General features: G+C 50.2%; 1 protein-coding gene across 9 annotated transcripts; it reads right to left on the bottom strand.

Annotated features, from left to right (window-relative positions):
• Window positions 1-3,305: 3,305 nt before the first annotated feature.
• Tsks (testis specific serine kinase substrate) lies at window positions 3,306-16,344 on the bottom strand. Of its 9 annotated transcripts, none has more exons than XM_070000476.1 (11): window positions 16,110-16,344; window positions 15,558-15,780; window positions 9,065-9,160; window positions 8,809-8,892; window positions 8,048-8,158; window positions 7,346-7,632; window positions 6,299-6,493; window positions 5,757-5,930; window positions 4,717-4,852; window positions 3,610-3,809; window positions 3,306-3,485 (listed from the first exon to the last, which is right to left on the bottom strand). In XM_070000476.1, the coding sequence occupies exons 1-11, from the start codon at window positions 16,277-16,279 to the stop codon at window positions 3,329-3,331; spliced, it is 1,833 nt and encodes a 610-aa protein (XP_069856577.1). In that variant the 5' UTR covers window positions 16,280-16,344; the 3' UTR covers window positions 3,306-3,328. The 9 variants fall into 9 exon arrangements, with proteins under 9 accessions (XP_069856577.1, XP_069856583.1, XP_069856585.1 ...); XM_070000482.1 differs by having other exon boundaries at window positions 3,642-3,809; XM_070000484.1 differs by having other exon boundaries at window positions 3,610-3,766.
• Between the last annotated feature and the right edge of the window lie 3,868 nt (window positions 16,345-20,212).

Here is a 20,212-nt window from a genome sequence, read left to right as displayed (position 1 = left end):
CAGGGACCAAGCCAAGATCCTGAGTCCATGCTTATATTAGCTCTCCAAGAAAATAATTTGCATTGATTCATTCAAATTAACATTTTATTGTGTTTTTTTTTTTTTTTGAGAGAGTCTCATTACACATTTCAGGTTGGCTTCTCCACCCTCTAACCTCTATCCCAGTGCTGGGATTATAGACATGTGCCACCATGCCCAGCATAAACATTTATTAATGTCAAAAAACATATTAATGGGGGCTGGGAAGGTGGCTCAGTGGTAGAGTGCTTGCCTTGCATACATGAGGCCCTGGGTTCGATTCCTCAGCACCACATAAGCAGAAAAAGCCAGAAGTGGTGCTGTGGCTCAAGTGGTAGAGCGCTAGCCTTGAGAAGAACAGCTGAGGGATAGCGCCCAAGCCCAGAGTTCAAGCCCCATGACTGACAAAGAAAAAAAACATATTAATGGTTCCAAGTGTTTTATATTAAGGAATTAGTGTAATCCCTTGTGCTCAATAATGAAATTGTGGTTGGATTTAAAAGTCTCCCTGTAAAGAAAAGCTCAGAAAAGTGCTTAGGGAGAAAATGGAAGGCTGTGATGGTCTCCCAAATATCCCAGAGCACAGGGGTGAGATTAGCTGTTCCTGCCACTGAAACATGTCCCCACAAATGTAGCATCTTAAAGAACACCAATTTGGGGCTGGGAAGGTGGCTCAGTGGTAGAGTGCTTGCCTTACATGCATGAGGCCCTGGGTTCGATTCCTCAGCACCACATAAGCAAAAAGAAAAAAAGCCAGAAGTAGTGCTGTGGCTCAAGTGGTAGAGCGCTCGTCTTGAGCTGAAGAGCTGAGGGACAGCGCCCAGGCCCAGAGTTCAGGCCCCATGACAGGACCCCCCCCCCCAAAAAAAAAAAGAACACCAATTTACTTACCTGAGTTCTAGGGGCCAGAAGTCAAGGCAGGTTTCACTAAGCTGAAATCAGGTGTGGGCAGGGATGGCTCCAAGAGACCCAGCTGTTTGGGGGGCGGGGCTGTCCTGGCAAGAGGCGGGCCTTATGGGTATGTCTGTCATGGGGCGGGGCTGCTTTGGGCAGGGCTGTGCTGGAAGGGGTGGGGCTTATTGGGGCGGGGCTCTATTGCACACAGGCGGTGTCTGTGCTCTGCCTCACCAGCTTCCCCATGGTAATCTTAGGCTCCTGGCAAATTCCTCCACCTTCAGCATTATGCACCTCACTACCATGGTCACCTCTTCTTCGAACTCGCCCCTGCCTTCCTCTTAGACTTGTGAGAGACTTTGTGATTAGCAGGTGTTGGTGGTTTACGGCTTGTAATTCCAGCTGCTTGGGTAATTGATATCGGAAAGATCGAAGTTCCTGGCTAGCCCAGGCAGAAATCTGTGCTATTCCACCTCCAGGAAGTGACATCAGATTCTGTGACACCTGCCTGTAATCCCAACTACTTAGAAGGCAGTGGCAGGAAGATTATAAATATGGAGCCAGCCCAAGCAAAAATAGCAACATCCTGTCTCGTGTGTGTGTGTGTGTGTGTGTGTGTGCAAGCGCGCCCAATACTGAAGGCTCAATGTCCTGATTGCTGGGACTACAAGAATTTGCTCTCTTGTCTGCTTTATGTTCGTGCACCTTTTACCCAGCTTCCTTGGCAAACACACATTTTTTTTTTTTTAAATTCTTATGTGGTTGGATTCTCTATAACTCCGTAGGCACTATTTTGTGAGGGGTATTGGGGTTTGAACTCAGAGCCTTGGGCTGTCCCATGGCTTCTTTGCCTGGGAATCTACTGCATTCCTATTCTTTCCAATTTGTGGATTTAGGGGCAGGGAAAGTGGCTTAGTGGTAGAGTGCTTGCCTAGCATGCAGAAGGCCCTGGGTTCGATTCCTCAGCACCACATAAACAGAAAAAGCCAGAAGTGGCACTGTGGCTCAAGTGGTATAGTGCTAGACTTGAGCAAAAAGCTCCTCAAGGAGGTCTGGGAAGGTGGCTCAGAGGTAGTTTGCCTTGCATGCATGAGGCCCTGGGTTCGATCCCTTAGTACCACATAAATAGAAAAAGCTGGAAGTGGTGCTGTGGCTCAAGTGGTAGAGTGTTTGCCTTGAGCTGAAGAGCTGAGGGACAGCGCCCAGGCCCAGAGTTCAAGCCTCATGACTGAAAAAAAAAAAAAAAAAGCAGCAGCTCAAGGATAGTTCTCAGTTCTGAGTTCAAGCCTCAGGACTGGCTAAATAAATAAAGGGCACTGGTAGCTCACACCTGTAATCCTAGCTACGGAGGCTGAGATCTGATGATCACAGTTCAAAGCCAGCCCAGGCAGGAAAGTCCAATTAGCCACCAGAAAATGAAGTAGCACTGTGGCTCAAGTGGTAGAGCTCTTGCCTAGAGCTGAAGAGCTGAGGGACAGTACCTAGGCCCAGAGTTCAAATCCCATGACCAATAACAAAAAAAAAAGTGGATTTTTCTGTGAACAGCACACTTCATTTATATATATATATATATATATATATATATATATATATATATATTTTTTTTTTTTTTTTTTTTTCTAATTGATTTTGTCAGCTGTGGGTCTTGAATTCTGGGCCTGGGAGCTGTCCCTCAGCTCTTCAGCTCAAGGCTAGTGCTCTACCATTTGAGCCATAGTGCCATTTCCTGCTTTTTCTATTTGTGGTGCTGAGGAATCAAACCCAGGGCCTTATGCATTCAAGGCAAGCACTCTACCACTGAGCCACCTTCCCAGCCCTTCATTTTTATTTTTTATGCCTGTACTGGGGCTTGAACTCAGGGCCTGGATGTAGTCTCTTAGCTTTTGCAATCAAGGCTAGTGCTCTACCACTTGAGCCACAGCTTGACTTTTGGCTTTCTGATGATTAATTGGAAATAAGTGTTTCCTGTCTGGGTGGGCTTTTTTTTTTTTTTTTAATTTTTTTTTGGGTCCGGTCATGGGGCCTGAACTCTGGACCTGGGCGCTGTCCCTCAGCTCTTCAGCTCAAGGCTAGCGCTCTATCACTTGAGCCACAGCGCCACTTCCGGCTTTTTTCTTTTTGCTTATGTGGTGCTGAGGAATCGAACTCAGGGCCTCAGGCATGCAAGGCAAGCACTCTACCACTGAGCCACCTTCCCAGCCCCTGGGTGGGCTTTGAGATGAAGTCCTCAGATCTCAGCCTCTGTAGTTACAGGCATGAGCCACTGTCACCTGGCCTCATGGGAATTCTTTGTCTCTTCAATGAACCAATTCCCCTTCTCTTCGCTAACACCCCATTCTCCTTCAAGGGAGATTCCTGGGTAACCCCTCTTTGATGCCAAAAGGGAGACATAATTCATGCCAGCATGAGAGGCCATTTATTGTTCAGGGGCTGGGCCCCCACGTTTTGGGGGAGCCCCTCCACTACTTCCTCCCCCCATTGTCCCTGTAGACCCCTCAAGCGGCAGGTGGCTGAGCTGGTCATGGAGGGAGCACATCTTCAAATGTAGATAGTCAAGAGCGGCCACCTTCTCCCTGTAATCACAGCCAATGGGGGAGGGTCTTTCGGTGCTGGTGAGGCTTGGTGCTGGGTATGGCAAGTTGGGGTGTTGGGTATGGTGGCAGAAGGAGAGGCAAGGCCCTTTTCCAAAGATCTCACCCTCCTCCCATGCCCTCCGCCTCCTTCCTCACTCCGGCTTCATCTTGTCCGTCAGCAGCAGGTTCTTGGCCCGCAGGGCCTCGTCTTGGGCCAGCCGAAGTGTGGAGCTCAGGGCCTCTGCCCTGACGTGTTTGGCCAAGGCCTGGCGCTCCAGCTCCTGGGGAGAGGGGTGTAGGCGCCGCTGGGCTTGCTGGACTGGGCTGGGGGTGGAGGGGGGAGCTGGATCGCGGAGGGCAAGGGGCAGGGTCCCATGGGGCCCATATACCACCCCACCCATCATCATGCCCCCAGCCTGAGATGCTGGCATCCCACAGTGCACTGGTCTCACAAAGGCTCCTATGTCTGTTTCCATCAAGCCTGAAATCATGTCCAAAATATTGTCCCCTAATGTCCCTGAACAACCCTGTATTGGAGGTTCATGGTGACATGCTACATCTGATCACTGAAAAGACCCCATCATCTAGGATCTAGGAGACCAGCATCTCATAATTGTCTCTAGCAATGTGGCTCTCTACTTTCCACAATGCACCAAGCCTTTGGCCTCCCACACATTAGACCTATGGCTCTAGCTCACAAATATCCCATGTTACTTCGCCTGTCTGCCTCACCCACAACCTATCTTATATCCCTTACACCAGCATCCCTTAGGGATCCCCCTGGATTTCTATGGTCTTACAATGCACCACGTGCTAACAGCTATGGGACTTGAGTCTGTCCTGCAATACCCCAGGAAGATCTGTGGTTCCAATTGCTTCCTGTGATCTATTGTCATTAGGTCCATTGTCTAGCCTCAGGGATCCCTGTCTCTCTGTAGATCTATAGGAAATCAGGCCCATGCTTCCTGATATCTGTTCTTGTGGCCACTCATGTTTTGGGCCCAAATCCATCACCCAAGTTTACTCATGATGGGTCCATGACTCAGTAACCACCAAGCTATTTGTCCCACCCCCTCACGAATCATAGCAAGGCCTTTCCCAATGCCTGCTTGTCCCCAGCCTGGCCCTTCCCTTCCTGCCTGGCACCAGCATACCCGTATGCCCAGGGTTCCCCATCCCCTGCTCTGACAGAAAAGCAAAATGGAACGTGGTAGCCCATGGTCCCTGGTACCAGAATCTTCTTGTGTAGCCGCTGGCAGCTAGGACAGGCAGGAGCCAGACCTCTTTGCTTCACCTCATCCACTAGTGGGGTCAGTGCTCGCTCCAGTAACTGCTGCAAGGACTCCGTGGACAACTGCTGCCCCTGGCTGGGGGAAGGGTAGAGGGCCATACCGACTCCATTCCCAGGATGCCCCAGCATCCTACCCTATCCTACCCTACCCTCCACCTAATGCAACCTGCCCACCATGCACCACGAATGGTTCACCAGGTGACCTTCACTTACTACTCAAAAGGCACCAGACTGGCCTCCCAGTGCACCAGTTAAATCTGATCTTATGAAGTTCTGGGAACCGCCCCCCCCCCCCCGCCCCCACCTTGATTTTCCAGGATACACTGAGAGCTCACTTTCTGCACAACATATTTAGACACCCTGTCTCCCACTTGAATCACACCGGAGCCTTCCTACAATGCACTTGGAAACAGGATCCTCTCAATGTATCAAGTCTTCCTCCAGCTCCTCAAGAAACTAATATTATCTAATGGGGAGGGAGGAAACTTGGCTCTCATAATACAGCATGATTGGCGGGTCCCCAAATGCAAAGGGATGTGTGTGTGTGTGGTTTGAACTCAGGGCCTAGGCCTGTTTTCACCACTTGGGCCACAGCTCCACTTTTCATTTTTTTTTGGGGGTGGGGTGGGGTATCGGTCATGGAGCTTGAACTCTGGGTCTGGGCGCTGTCCCTCAGCTCTTTAGCTCAAGGCAAGCTCTCTACCACTTGAGACACAGCGCCACTTCTGGTTTTCTGAGTGGTATATTGGGGATAAGAGTCTTACGGACTTTCCTGCCTGGGCTGGCTTTGAACCGTGATCCTCAGATCTCAGCCTTCTGAGTAGCTAGGATTACAGGAGTAAGCCACAGGCATTTGGCCTGTACTGGGATTCTTTGTCTCCCAAGGGACAGACTCCCCTATCCTTGGCTAATAGTGTCAAATCTCTTTCAATATATTTCAATTCTGACGTCCCAGAAGGTACCAGCCTCACCCCCCATACCTGGCGCAGCGGGTACAGGAGCCTTGGGAGGACCGATCCAGGTTTATGGAGTGGTCAGGTCCCCTTCGAGAGTTCTGAAATTGCCGTCCCAGCTCTTCCAGAATCGGTTTCACTGGGCCCAGCCCCTCCAGTTCGCTCCTTAGTGAAGCCATGTTCACGGCGGACCGCTCCACCCTGGGGCAGGAGAGGTACCAGTGCTGAGCAGTCCTCTCCTCTCAAGCCTGCACCCACTATTAGCCAAGGACCTGCAGTTACTTGTCTCCCAAACCGCTTCACACTTTCACACTTAATAGCTGACTGCCTCTGGTCCCGTTCTCTGATTGGCCTTCCTTGATTCCGTTTGTCCCCGCCCCTTAACCTTATAAGGTGTTGAACACACCCCTTTCCGTATGGAATGCTTTCCTGTTGTCTGATTGGCTGTTCTGAAGCACTCGGACCCAGTTGATTGGCTCACCCGTTTCCTTAAATCCTGCCCTCAGTTGACTCGGCTCCCCTCTTCTTGGCGTCCTCCCCATTCCCCCCCAGCCCCATGCAGCCCTTACATGGTGCACAGCTCGTCAGCTCGACTTCGCAGCTCCTGCAAGCCCCGCGCTGACTGCGCCTGCTCGCGCTGTGCCCGCTCCCACTGGCCCAGGAAGCCGTCCAGTCGACCGCCCAGTCCCCCGAGCAGCCGCAGGGCCTCCTGCACGGCTCCCTCCTCCTGGTGCCACCGGGCGGTCAGCGAGGACACCTCCCTCCTGGGTGGGGACAAGGATTGGTCACTTGGCTATTAGTCCCATTCAAGGAGAACACGGTCTTCCAACATCCAGACCCAGCTGCTCCCCGAATTCCCTCATGCCATCTATTTGTGGAAATACTGAGTGCTGCCTTTATTCTCTCTCCCCGTTGGCTAGCCTGACTTGAACCTGGACTCCCCAGTTGCAACCACAAGGCTCTGCTCCTCACAACCCTGTCTAGTTTGGCGCCTAAGACACCAAGAAATCTCAAACCCATCAGTCCCAATCTCAAAAATTAGTTCTTCAAGGAATGACCTATGGCCGGGTGCCCGTGGCTCACACCTGTCATCCCAGCTACTCAGGAGGCTGAGATCTGAGTATCGCGGTTCAAAGTCAGGCTGGATAGTCCCTGTGAGATTCTTACCTCCAATTAACCACCAGAAAACCGGAAGTGGAGCTGTGGCTCAAGTAGTAGAGTACTAGCCTTGAGCAAAAGAGCTGAGTGACAGCGCCCAGGCCCAGAGCTCAAGTCCCACGACCAACAAAAAAAAAAAGAGATCTGCCCGTAAAGATTACTACCCCAGAACTCTCCCTAGACTGCACCCCTAAGCCACGCTCAAGATGGTTTTTGTTACCCTAGTCCCGTCCACTTCCATTATTAAAAGTTCCACCCAGGGCCCCACCCCCCACGTTGAGGCCACACCCACATCCCCGCCCACACCGCTTCCAGGACACACCCCCTTACCTCCTCCAGGGCCCATCCCTTTGTCCCCTCCCACACCAGCTGCTCAGGGCCACACGCCCCCTTCGTCCCCGCCCACCCAGGCCCCGCCCACCCAGCCTCTCCCAGCCCCACCCCTCGGCCCTGCCCACCTCAGCTCTTCCAAGCCGGCTGAGACCTTTTGCAACTCCTGCTCGCTCACGTAGGGGGCCTCCCCTGCCCGGGACCCAACTCCCCAGGCCCCGGGGGCCAGGCAGCGCGGCCGCGGGGTGTCCTCGGAGTTCCCCGAGGACCCGGAGCAACCCTGGTTCACAGCAGAGGGGCACAGGCCGTGCCGGGAGAGGCCGGCCTCCAGCTTCTGCTCCAGCTCCTGCATCTCAGCCTCCTGCCTCCTCGGAGTCTCGTCCTGAAGTTGGTGTTGGAGGTAACGCAGCTTCTCCTGGGCGGAAAGGGGTCATGGCATCCAACCCCATGCCAGCCGCCAATCCATCCCAGCTCTCCCCATGTCTAAAGAGCCTTCCACTGACTGGCCTTAAGGGAAGAGATGGAGGTCCAGCTGGAGCCCAATCCATTTCAACGTCGGCTAGCCTGCCACCCTGGCTCCATCCGCCCCCAATCCAGGCCCTCTGTGTGCCTGCCCCTCGGGAAGAATGACACCAGCACACACTTGGGCAGGACTTGCTGTCTCTGTGACTTGCAGGTGACTGCAGGGGGGAAGGGAGGAGGAAGGGGCGGGGGAGGAGAGCCACCCAGCTGGGTGTGGCAGTAGGGATGGTGGCAGGGCAGAAAGATCCTTCGGCGGTGGATCTCTTTTCCCCCACAAACACTAGGCCCATCTCCCCTTCCCACCTTACCTCCAGGAGGGCAGAATTCTGTTTCAAGACGTTGGTTTTGATTTCAGCGTCTTCCACCGATCGGGTCACCTTCCGGCAGTTCTCCTGGGCCAGGATATCAGGGCGCAGGCCCTACCTTCCCATTCCAGTTCTGCCTCCCGACCCTTAGCCTTGCTATTTCCCTAAGGATCCCTCCCCTCCCTGCAAACAGGATTCACCCCCTTGGCTAAAGGGACCTCTCCCTTCTTAGCCAAACTTTTCCTGTACTACACCCCCCACCCCCACGTCCTCCCAACTCTTATATACCCCTCATTCCATTCCTTCCCTTCTCTTCATTTTTTTTTTTTTTCAGTTCCATTACTGGGACATGAACTTAGGGCTTCATGTTTTTGCTTGGCATTTTGTTCAAAAATGGTGCTCTACCACTTGAACCACAGCACCACTTCCAGTTTTCTGGTGGTTTATTGGAAACGAGTCTCACAGACTTTCCTGCCCAGGCTGGCCTTGAACTGTGATCCTCAGATCTCAGCCTCCTGAGTGGCTAGGATGATAGGCATGAGCCACGGGCACCCAGCACTTCTAGTTTTGGGGATCTCACAGACTTCTAGTTTTTTTGGAAGCCTCACAGACTTCCCTGCCCAGGCTGGCTTTGAACCAGGATCCTCAGCTCTCAGACCCTGAGTAGCTAGGATTGTAAGTGTGAACCACTGGTGTCTGGCTAGTCCATATTCTTTATTCCTATTGTCTTCACCCCATCCTACCCCACACCCTTAGCACCTCACCTTGAGTTGACTACAATACCCTTCCAACTCTTCTGCTTCCTGACGCCTTCTTTCTAGATTCTCGCTCAGCACAGAACACTCGCTCTTAAGCATGGAAGACAGGAGGGTTAGCCAAAGCTGGAGGGAGCAGCCCAGAAATCTTTTCCTTCTAATTCTCAAACAACAATCTGGGCTATAAATTGACTGCAGAGCAGGCTCTATCTAAGAGGTACTCAAATGAAGAGGGAGTATTTGGGGGAGAAGGGGCTCCTCATACCTGCAGGGTTTGTACATGTTGGTTAACTCGGGTGGTCTTTTCCTTCAAGCTGGTGATGGAGTCTTTGGCACGGACCAATCCACTATTGACCCCACTCTGGGAGAAGAGGAGGAGATGGGACGGGAGAGGGGGGGTTTCAATCCGTGTGTCAACCCGAAGATAAATTCTAGAACTAGGAGGCTGTGTTCACACCCAGATTTTGTCTTGGGATGATTTGTGACTTTGGTCAGGGGCAGCGCCTCTTTGACTCTGAGTCAAGAATCTTAGGATAGACATTGCTTCTTCATGTTGTGCTTGGAGAGCTATTCAGATCTTGAGGTAGAAATAAAAAGGTAAACTGGTAAACTGTTAATGACAGCATAGAGTGTCTCATGCCTGTAACCCCAGCTACTCCAGAAACCTGGAAAAGAGGTTTGAAGCCAGCCCAGGCAAAAAGTTAGCAAGATCTCATCTCAACCAATAGCTGCACATGATAGGGGTAGGCCTGTGATCCCAGCTACTTAGGAAGTATAAAATAAGGGGATTGCGATCCAGGTTGGCCCCAGACATAAACTATGAGACACTATTTGAAAAAGTAAGTAAAGGGGCTGGGAAGGTGGCTCAGTGGTAGAGCGCTTGCCTTGCATGCTCAAGGCCCTGGGTTCGATTCCTCAGCACCACATAAGCAAAAAGAAAAAGCTGGAAGTGGCGCTGTGGCTCAAGTGGTAGAGCGCTAGCCTTGAGCTGAAGAGCTGAGGGACAGCACCCAGGCCCAGAGTTCAGGCCCCACGACCGGACCCAAAAAAAAAAAAAGAAAAAGAAAAAGTAAGTAAAACAAAAAGGGCTGAAGGTGTGTGGCTCAAGTGGTAGAGCAACTACAATCTTCAAATTTAGTACCAACAAAAGAGAACCTCAAACTGTGCAAATATATGCTCTGATGTTTTCTGTAAGCCATTGGGAATGGTAAGAGAACCTCAAACTGTGCAAATATATGCTCTGATGTTTTCTGTAAGCCATTGGGAATGGTAAGACGAGTCCACTTTCCAGATTTGAGCATTTGTGTACCATCAGGTCCAGCACCCATGCAGATAATGTCTTTTCTTCCCCATAACCAAATCTCTTGAGATGATTTGGCCCATGTAAGATGTGGGGAAAGAAGATCTCAGAGAGGGACATCCCATGTTCTTTCAGGTAGATAACATATTAGATGGCCTAACCAGGATTTAGTTTTTTACTTATCAATATTAGTTATTATTGCAGGATTTTCTCCATATTATCTAGAAACATTTCCTTTTCAGCCTTGGTTCTAGAGTGTGAAATCCTTGCCCTTGCTAGACAGGTACTCTACTGCTGAGCCAAACTTCCAGCCATTTTTGAGACAGGGTCTCCATTTCTGCCAGGGCATCTTCATGGACTGTGATTCTCCTATTTCAGGATTCTTGCTATGGCTGAGATGACAGGTGTGCCTCACCTTGCCCGGCTATTGGGTAAGATGGGGAATTGCAAACTTCCTGCCTGAACTTTTTGCAGTCACACTGTGATACTCCTACTAATTTTGGCCTCCTAAGTAGCTAGGATTACAGGAATTAGACACTGGTACCCAGCAGGCTCCTATTTCTTAACTTTCTAGGATTTAAACTCAGAAACTTTGTTTTAAACCATGACATGTGACCTCAGATCATCACTCTATACCACCAGAAAATGCTTTATGCCTCCTTCTGAGGAATGGTGGCAGGATGTAGTCTCTGGACTTCAAGCCTTCGCTTGACACATGATTATTCGGACTACATTTCCCAGAATCCATTGCAGACAACTCTGGTCATGTGACTCCTTTCCTGCCAATGGAGTGGGGGTGGAACTAGTCTATCAATTTTAGAGTCATGCTTTTTAAAAAAAAGGCATCAGAAAATGAGAATTCTCTATTTTCCCCAATTGTCTGGAAAGCAAAACTGGCAGCCATTCTTTGGACAAATGTCCATGCTGGCTGGCCATGGCATAAAATGAGACCTTAGTTGAAAAATATCATAAAAATGAAAAGACATGGGGGATTCGGCTCATGTAGTTTGAGTATCTAACAATTGCCAGGCCTAGAATTGAAACCCCAGTATTCTGCTAGAAAAAAAAGTTGGGGTATGTGGCTGAGTGGTAGAGTGCTTACTTAGCATATGTGTGGCCCTACATTACATCCTCTCAAAATAAAAGTTAAAATAAGAAGCCAGGCATGGTAGCACACACCTGTAATTCCAGCACTAAGGAGTCTGAGGCAGGACAGTTGTGAATTTGAAGCCAGCTGAGACTCTGTCTCAAAACATAATAAAATAAAACAAACAACTACTCAGTAACAGCAACACACACTTAGGGGAGGAGACAATCTATGTGAATGTTTGCCACATTTTAATAGTTAAAATTAGCTGGACACTGGTGGCTCATGCCTGTAAACCTAGCTACTCAGGTGGTGAGATCTGAGGATCAAGGGTCAAAGCCAGACCAGGCAGGAAAGTCGTTGGGACTCCTATCTCCACTTAACCACTAGAAAACTGGAAGTGGCACTATGGTTCAAAGTTGTAGAGTTCTAACCTTGAGCAAGAGAGCTGAGGGACAATGCCTAGGCCCTGAGTTCAAACCCCATGACCATCAAAAAAGCCCACAACGTGGGCTGGGAAGGTGGCTCAGTGGTAGAGCACTTGCCTTGCATGCCTGAGGCCCTGGGTTCGATTCCTCAGCACCACATAAGCAAAAAGAAAAAAAGTTGGAAGTGGCGCTGTGGCTCAAGATATAGAGCACTAGCCTTGAGCTGAAGAGCTGAGGGACAGCGCCCAGGCCCAGAGTTCAGGCCCACAACCAGACCTCCCCCCCCCAAAAAAAAAGCCCACAACAACAAAACTAAGCCAGGCATCAGTGGCTCACACCTGTAATCCTAGCTACACAGGAGGCTGAAATCTGAGGATCACAGTTCGAATCCAGGCCATGCAGGAAAGTTCATGAGACTCTTGGCTCCAATAAACTTCAAAAAAGCCAGAAGTGGAGTTGTAGCTTAAGTGGGAGAACACTGGCCTTGAGCAAAAAAACTTAGAAATAGTACCCAAGGCCTGAGTTCAAACCCCAGGACTAGCACAAACAAAAGAAAATAAAACAAACCCACAAGGGCTAGGGATATGGCTCAGTGGTAGAGCTGTTGCCTAGCAAGTACACTGCAAAAAAGAGCAAAGAAAAAGGACTCCATGGCTCATATAAAAGGCAGGGTTTGGGCTGGGATGTAGCTCAGTGGCAAAGCGCTTGCCTAGCAAGTGCAACGTCCTGGGTTTGATCCCCAGTACCAAAAAAAGAAAAAGACAAAAAATAAAATAAAATAAAAGGCAGGGTTGGTAAGGTAATCCAGAGCCACTGTTCCTGAGGAAGTTTGGATTTTGATTGTTTTATTATTTTGGTGCTACTACTAGGGGCTTGAACTCAAGGCATTGAGCTCTTGCTCAGCTTTTTCATTCAGGGTTGGTGCTCTATCACTTGAGCCACAGTCCCACTTTTAGCTTTGTGCTGGTTAATTGGACATAAGAATCAGATTTGTCTGCTAGGGCTGGCTTTGAATCGATATGATCAGATCTCAGCCTCCCGGGTAGCTAGAATCACAGGCATGAATCACTGGCACCAGCTTTAATCAAATACTTTATTTAATTACTTTTTGTGCCAGAACTGAGGCTTGAATTCAGGACCTAGACACTGTCACCTGCCTCTATTACTGTTGCTGGCTTAAACTATAGCCACCCTTCGGGCTTTTTTTGTATGTATATGTGTGATTATTTGGAGGAAAGAGCCTCCAATTAGATACCTAACAACAGATAACGAAAATGTGGTAAATAATGAGCAGTATTATTTAGCAATAAAGAAGATTGAAGTGGTGTCATTTGCAGGAAAATGGATGGGACTGTTTCTCTTTCTCTTTCCTTCCTACTTGAACTATGTTATACAAAAATACATCCTTCCTGAGACTTAAAGATAATAAAGCAGGTGGGGCTGGGAATGTGGCTTAGTGGTAGTGTGCTTGCCTAATATGCATGAGGCTATGGGTTTGATTCCTCAGTACTACATAAACAGAATAAGACAGAGATGGCACTGTGGCTCAAGTGGTAAAGTGCTAGTCTTGAGCAAAAGAAGCTCAGGGACAGTGCCCAGGCTACAGGAGCTCAAGCCACAGGAATGGAAAAGAAAAAAGATAATAAAGCAAATTCAGTAATGGTAGTGTGTATATATATATTACGTCAATTAGGAAGAATGCAAGGTTGGTTCAATATAGGAAAACCAATATCATATACCATATCAGTAGAATAAAGTGGGAAAAAGACATGATCCTATCCATAGAGAAAAAGAGTTTGACAAAGCCAAAGCTTTGTTTCCTTTTTTAGGTCTGGGCTGGAATCAGTGGAACTGAAGAAGCTAGCAATGGTTTCTTGCTTCCTCTTTCCTGCTGTGGGGAATGATAGCTCTAACGTGAGATCTCCAGCCAACATCCAGGAAGGAGTGGAAGCTTCCAACAAGGGCTTTCAGAGGTGCCATCTAGGTGGCATGTTCTCTAGCCATCAGATGAAATGTTGCTTGCAGCCTCATCTGATCCCTGTACACAGCGCCTTCCAATGAAGTTATACCAGTGGTGCTGTGTTCTAAATTTGGGGCTAATTTGTCTTGCAGCAGTAGATGACCAATACCTACAGTGTGTTGCTAATCTGATCTGTCCCAAATCAGCACTCTAAGATGTCACTCTTCACCAGGGCCTCTATCCCATTCTAGGACTCTGTCCCCCTCATCTCTTTGTCCTCTTCTCTCTTCCTCCTCCTCTCCCCCACCCCTCAACCTCTCAATCTGTCTCAGTCCTCTTTCTTCTCTGTCCCCTTCTTTGAGTCTCTGTCTCCCTCTGTGTCTCTGACCCCTTCTCTCTGTGTCTGTCCCCTTCTCTTGGTCTCTGTTCCCCTCTTTCTCTCTCTGGGTCTTTGTCCCCCTCTCTTCTAGGTTTGTTACCATCCCTTATCCCCCCCCCTCAACCTTTCACTGGGTCCCTCACCCTCCTCCTACCCTTTCCCATGATCTCTCTTGATGTAGCTTCATGGCTGGGGGCCCAGTATCTGCTCTGCCCTTCTCCCAGCTCCTGCAGGAGTCCCAAAGCAAGAGCTGCCATTACTTTTTTTTTTTTTTTCCTTTCTTTCTTTTGCAGAGGAGAAGAGGCCAGTCCTCCCCCAGCCTCTAGCAGCTCAGATGCCCTTGATCTCCTGGCCCAAGGCTCTTTCCCAGTCTCAGCAGGCGCTGGGGGATATGACTCAGAAATAGCTCTGGTGGGAGGCAGCAAAGGCTGCTAGAACTGTCTGAGAGCCACACTGAGGGAGGTGGGAGGCAGAAGGACTGCAGGAGTCAGGAAGAAGGGAGCTGGCTGGCAGTCTCCACCCCCAGCTGGCCTCCTACCTTGACTCTCAACCAGCTCTGACCTCCCTGGCCTCTGTCACCAGTGTCTTGCTTCCACTTTTCCTCCCACCCAGAAGTATCTTAGGGGGAAAAAAAAAAAGCTGACCTTGAATTGCAGTCCTCCTGCCTCAGCCTCCCAAGTGCTGGGATTACAGGTGGACACCACCTTGAAGGGCTGAGGAAAGGATTTTTGCCTTAGCAGTGACCCCAGCAGCCTGAATTCTAGTCCTGCCCCTGCTTCTCACCAACTCTTTGGCCATGACCTTGGGAGGTCACTTCAGCTCTCTGTACCCCAATTTTTTGTTTTCTTGCTGCTGTTTTGTTTTCTTCTTTTTGGGGGGGAGGGTCCGGTCATGGGGCCTGAACTCTGGGCCTGGGCACTGTCCCTCAGCTCTTCAGCTTAAGGCTAGCGCTCTACCACTTGAGCCACAGCGCCACTTCCGGCTTTTTTCTTTTTGCTTATGTGGTGCTGAGGAATCGAACCCAGGGCCTCAGGCATGCAAGGCAAGCACTCTACCACTGAGCCACCTTTCCAGCCCTTGCTTTCTTCTTTAAACTGGGTCACTATACCAATTCCTTTCTAGAATATCTATGAAGGAAAAACAAAACCAAGAGTGGTGGGCACATGCTTATAATCAAGGCATTTGGAGTAAGAATTGAGCCAAATTCTCAAGTTCTTCCCCCTCTCTCCTGAACCCACACTGGTTCCCCATTACTCTCAGCCAAGACACTGGTATTTTGCACCCTGGGTGACTTTATACCTTTCACTTCCTCCATCCTCATCTCCATACCACACTCTTTTCAGCCCCTGTCCCTTTGTACATGCTGTTCACAGTGCCTGGACACTTTTTCTTTATCTTCAAGATCCAGATGTGATCCCAGAAATACCTGGGGCATTTAGAGGTTTTGACTAAATGCTCACCTACTGGACTCAGGGTTGATCTATCAAAGAAGGTGTTGGTTTCTCCACTGGGGCTTCAACTTCTAGAGCTTTCTCTTTCTAAGCCCACTCAACCAAATTGAGAAACTCCTCCCTCTCTCTCTTTCTCCACCCAGAACTCCTCACCAGAAGTTCTGTGATGTCTGGGTCATCTGGAGCCCAGGGTGGCGTGGGGGAGGCAGGAGGCCCGGGCAGGGCCAGCGGGCCACTGTCCTCTGTGGTCGAGTCTGTCCCAGAGGAGTCGGGCTCTACTGCGGCCAGGTTGAGCAAGGACACGTTGGTGCAGGCTGAGGACCTTTTAAGGTTCAGACACCAGTGCATTGGCTCATGGGACATTCGCGGCTCCACCCTGCCAAGGAGGAACAGGTAGAAAGGTCAAGTTGTCCCCCCAATACTGAGGGCCAGCCCCCCCACTGCCTGCTGGACGGCACCCCCTGGATGCCAGCTTTTATTTTCTGCCTCCACCCACTGCCTGATTTCTTCTCTCCTCAAGCCAGTCCCTACTGCCGGCTGTTTTTCTTCTCCACCCTGCTTCTCCTCCTTCTTCCCTGCCCCCCTCCCCCCCCTTCCCCGCCATCTGCCCCCTCCTCTTCCTCCAGCACCCATGGTGGGACTCGAACTCAGTTGGAGAAAGGGCTGGGCCCTAGGGCCGTCCCTGACAGCGTGCGGCAAACCCACCCGTGGAACGACACTGCCTTCTTTTTCTTCGTGATTCCCTTGGCCGGGCTGGTCACTCCCCCGGGAGCCTCCGGGACCAGCTGGGAGCGGCTCTCGACCCCCGCGGGGGGGTCCCCAGCCTCATGGATCTCTTTGGACTGCCAGATTGTCTTCACGACCACGCTCGCCATGGCGTGGGGGGCCTGCTCCCCTGGGGAGTCTCACCACCTACTCTAAATCCCCTGGCCCGCACAGCCCCTGGCCCCCTCAGCTGACTCACAAAGGGCACGACCACCGGGTCCTGGGGAGGGGGGGGGACATGAGGTGCAAGGTGCTGGCACATGGCGCCCTTGCTCCGCCCCCCACCCCCAGGGCCCACATGGACTCTTCCAGCCCTGGATTCTAGTTCCACCTGCAGTGGATTCCCGCCTTCCCATCCAGAGCTCACCAGAGTGGGCCAAGCCACTGGTTCTGGAGAGAGCTCCATGTTTCCCCTCACTGATGGGAATTGTGGGATCATACAGCTCTCTCCCCACTCCGTCCCCAAAGCCATCATCCTTGCTTCTGTTTGGTTATTTTGGAGATATTCTTTCCTGCCCAGGCTGGCTTTGAACCACAATCCTCTGGATTTCAGTCCTCCCGAGTGGCTAGAATTATGCTTGGGAGCTATATATTTGGTGACCAGTTATATTTCGTTGTTTTTTTTTTTCTTTTGGTCGGTCGTGGGGCCTGAACTCTGGGCCTGGGTGCTGTCCCTCAGCTCTTCAACTCAAGGCGAGCGCTCTACCGCTTGAGCCACAGCGCCACTTCCGGTTTTCTGAGTGATTTATTGGAGATAAGAGTCTCACGGACTTTCCTGCCGGGGCTGCCTTTGAACCACGGATCCTCAGATCTCAGCCTCCTGAGTAGCTAGGATGACAGGTGTGAGCCACCGGGACCCGGTTTTAGACCCTGTCTTAAAAACGAAATATAGCGGGGCACCGGTGGTTCATGCCTGTCATCCTAGCTACTCAGGAGGTGGAGATCTGAGGATCAAGGTTCAAAGCCAGGCAGGACAGAAAAAGCCTGTGAGACTCTTATCTCTAATTAACTACCCAAAAAAACCGGAAATGGAGTTGTTGCTCAATTAGTAGATCACCAGCGCAGGCCCATAAGTTCATGCCCCAAGACCAGCAATAAATAAAGTCTTGGAACGAATATAGAGAGTTTATTTGGTACATACTTGGATATGCAACATATATTAAACAACTTTTTGTGTGTGTGTATGTACAGGATAGAAAACTGCCTTATGATACATCTATCTATCTATCTATCTATCTATCTATCTATCTATATTTTGTCGGTCATGGGGCTTGAACTCTGGGCTTGGGCATTGTCCCAGCGTTCTTCAGCTCAAGGCGAGCGCTCCACCGCTTGAGCTACAGCGCCACTTCTGGTTTTCTAGTGGTTTATTGGGGATAAGAGTCTCATGGACTTTCCTGCTCGGGCTGGCTTTGAACGGCGATCCTCAGATCTCAGCCTCCTGAGTAGCTAGGATGACAGGCGTGAGCCACCGGCGCCCGGCTTTATATTTTTTATAGTTGTCATCATTCTATTATAAACACTGGCATCTGTTATCGAAGTTAAATTCATTTATGTCTTTTTATTATTGACAATATGGCTGGAGTCAATTGGTTATACGTGTCCCACCCACTGTGCTCCCATTGGACTGCACTGCTGTAACTCAACAGGATTAACCAATGATCATATGGGGCGGGGTTATGACTGGCCAATTCCCGGATCCTAGTGCGCCGGTTCTTCAAAAGGTTTGGTGGGTTCCCCATCTTGCTCACCCTTAGGGCAGGTGCTTTAGGGCTAGGCTTAAGAAATGTGTGGCGGGGCTAGGAAGGTAGCTCAGTGGTAGAGTGCTTGCCCTTGCATGCATGAGGCCCTGGGTTCGATTCCTCAGCACCACATAAGCAGAAAAAGCTGGAAGTGGTGCTGTGGCTCAAGTGGTAGAGCGCTAGCCTTGAGCTGAAGAGCTGAGGGACAGTGCCCAGGCCCAGAGTTCAGGTACCATGACTGGCAAAAAAAAAAAAAAAAAAATGTGTGGCTTGGGAATGGGAAGAAGGCTCAGGGGTAGAGCGCTTGCCTTGCATGCCTGAGGCCCTGGGTTCCATTCCTCAGCACCACATAAACAAAAAGAAAAAAGCCGGAAGTGGCACTGTGGCTCAAGTGGCAGAGCGCTAGCCTTGAGCTGAAGAGCTGAGGGACAGCGCCCAGGCCCAGAGTTCAGGCCACATGACCAGACCCCCCCCTCCCCCCCCCCAAAAAAGAAATGTGTGGCTCATTCTTTTCTGGAGTCTTGGGGCAATCTAACTGCCCTCACCCCACACTAAGAGCCCAGAGTGAACCCCATCTCCAAAGAATGGGGAATGATGGATGAATGAGGAGCTGGAGGATTGGGGCGGGGAAGGTGCTTCTCTGCCCTATTTAGGGGCAGTTTTTTCCCCCTGTTCTATAGATGTTTCTTCAATACTAAAAAGTGTTAAAAATCCACATTTTTAAAAAAATCCGGATTTTTTAAAAGAAAGTATTTTTATGACATTTTTCCTCCCAAATATTGGAATGTTTCACATCTTTCCTTAAGTAAGACTTCTTCAAGTTCTGGTACTAATATTTTTGTTTGCTTGCTTAAATCTTAATGGATTGCAATTTAGGAGCATACCCCTCCCCCTTTCCATATTACAAATGGACTCTTCCACTCACTAAAACATCTGAAGGATATCTGCCCTCTAGAATCCAGAATGGACTTTCCCAAATCCCACTCCTGGGAATCCAGATGGACCAGTCCATTGAATTTGGAAGGTAGGCTCTTTGCAAGCTCCTCCCACCACTAAGAGTGGGTCGTTCTCAGGACCCAGGGACCTACCTTGTAGGTTCATGCCAGGAATACAGGGCTTCGGAGATTACGAAAAGTTACAGGGGTGGAATTTAGTTCCTAGAAGTGACAGAAATGGATTGTTCCAGTTCCCTTTGGCCCAAATTTCTCAATAGCCCAGGGCGTTGGAATTTTGGCATCTTGACTTAAGCCAGAGCCTGTCAACCAAAGTGTCCCTGGGGAGCCAGCCTAAGGGGGTGGGGGCCCAGCCCAAGCAAATTTACCCTTTCCTTATTAAAACCAGTGGCTGAGCTAGGAAGCAAGAGGTGTCATTCGTTCTTGTCTGGGAGGCTTTGTGAGTTTGGTAAAGGAGTCAACATTATGTATTTGTTTATGCCAGGACTAGGGCTTGAACTCAGGGTCCTGGCAATGGCCCAGAGCTTTTTCACTCAAGGGTGGAGTTGAGCCACACCTCCACTTTGGCTTTTTGGTGGTTAATTGGGAAATGAGTCTCTGACTTTTTTTTGCCTGGGCTGGCTTGGAACCGTGATCTCCAGATCTCAGTCTCCAGAGTAGCCAGGATTACTGAAGCCGCCTTAGCCAAGCTTCAACTTTGACTTTATAACTACTATAACAAAAGTTGCTCTGGACATTTTGGTTGGGGAGGAACAGAAAGGGAAATGTTGTTAAAAATCTGAAATAGAAAATTGGATTCTTTCACTTGTAGGATGTGGCGCCTTGGGCGAGTCGTTTGACCTCGCTGGACCCCAGTTCGAAGCTCGTCTCTAAGACGATCTTTGCATTATAGAGCTCTCTGCTCTGGGACTCTAAATCTCCTGAGTCCTGACCCGTTGGAAGGAGACAGGCAGGACTGATTCCAGGAAAGGGATTTAAGGAGTCCGGGGTGGAGGAGTGGAGGGGGAAAAAAAAAATGCAGAGGGAGGCGCTTGCGCAGTAAACATCTGATGCTCTCTGGCCCCGCCCAGCCCCTTTTCTGCAGCAGGGAATTGCAGGCGTCGCTCTACCTATCCCAGCCTAGCTGAGTGACAGTTCTCCCTCCACCTTCTCTCCCTCCCTTCTCTACGGGCCGTCGCCCTTCGCCCGCCCCCACAACCGCCCAATCGAGGGCGGAAGTAGGACATGCCCGACGAATCTGCGACGTCTGCGGGGGCCAGCTATCCGTCTATTGGTTCCGTTCAACCCAAGTCCCGCCTCTTTAGTCCCGTTCCCCCGCCTTCCTACACGTCCCTCCCTCCTTTCTTGG

This window comes from Dipodomys merriami, unplaced genomic scaffold (assembly GCF_024711535.1).
Source record: "Dipodomys merriami isolate MVZ:Mamm:240054 unplaced genomic scaffold, mDipMer1.0.p SCAF_57, whole genome shotgun sequence".
Taxonomy (NCBI): Eukaryota; Metazoa; Chordata; class Mammalia; order Rodentia; family Heteromyidae; genus Dipodomys; species Dipodomys merriami.
This window is presented reverse-complemented; position numbering and strand designations above follow the sequence as displayed.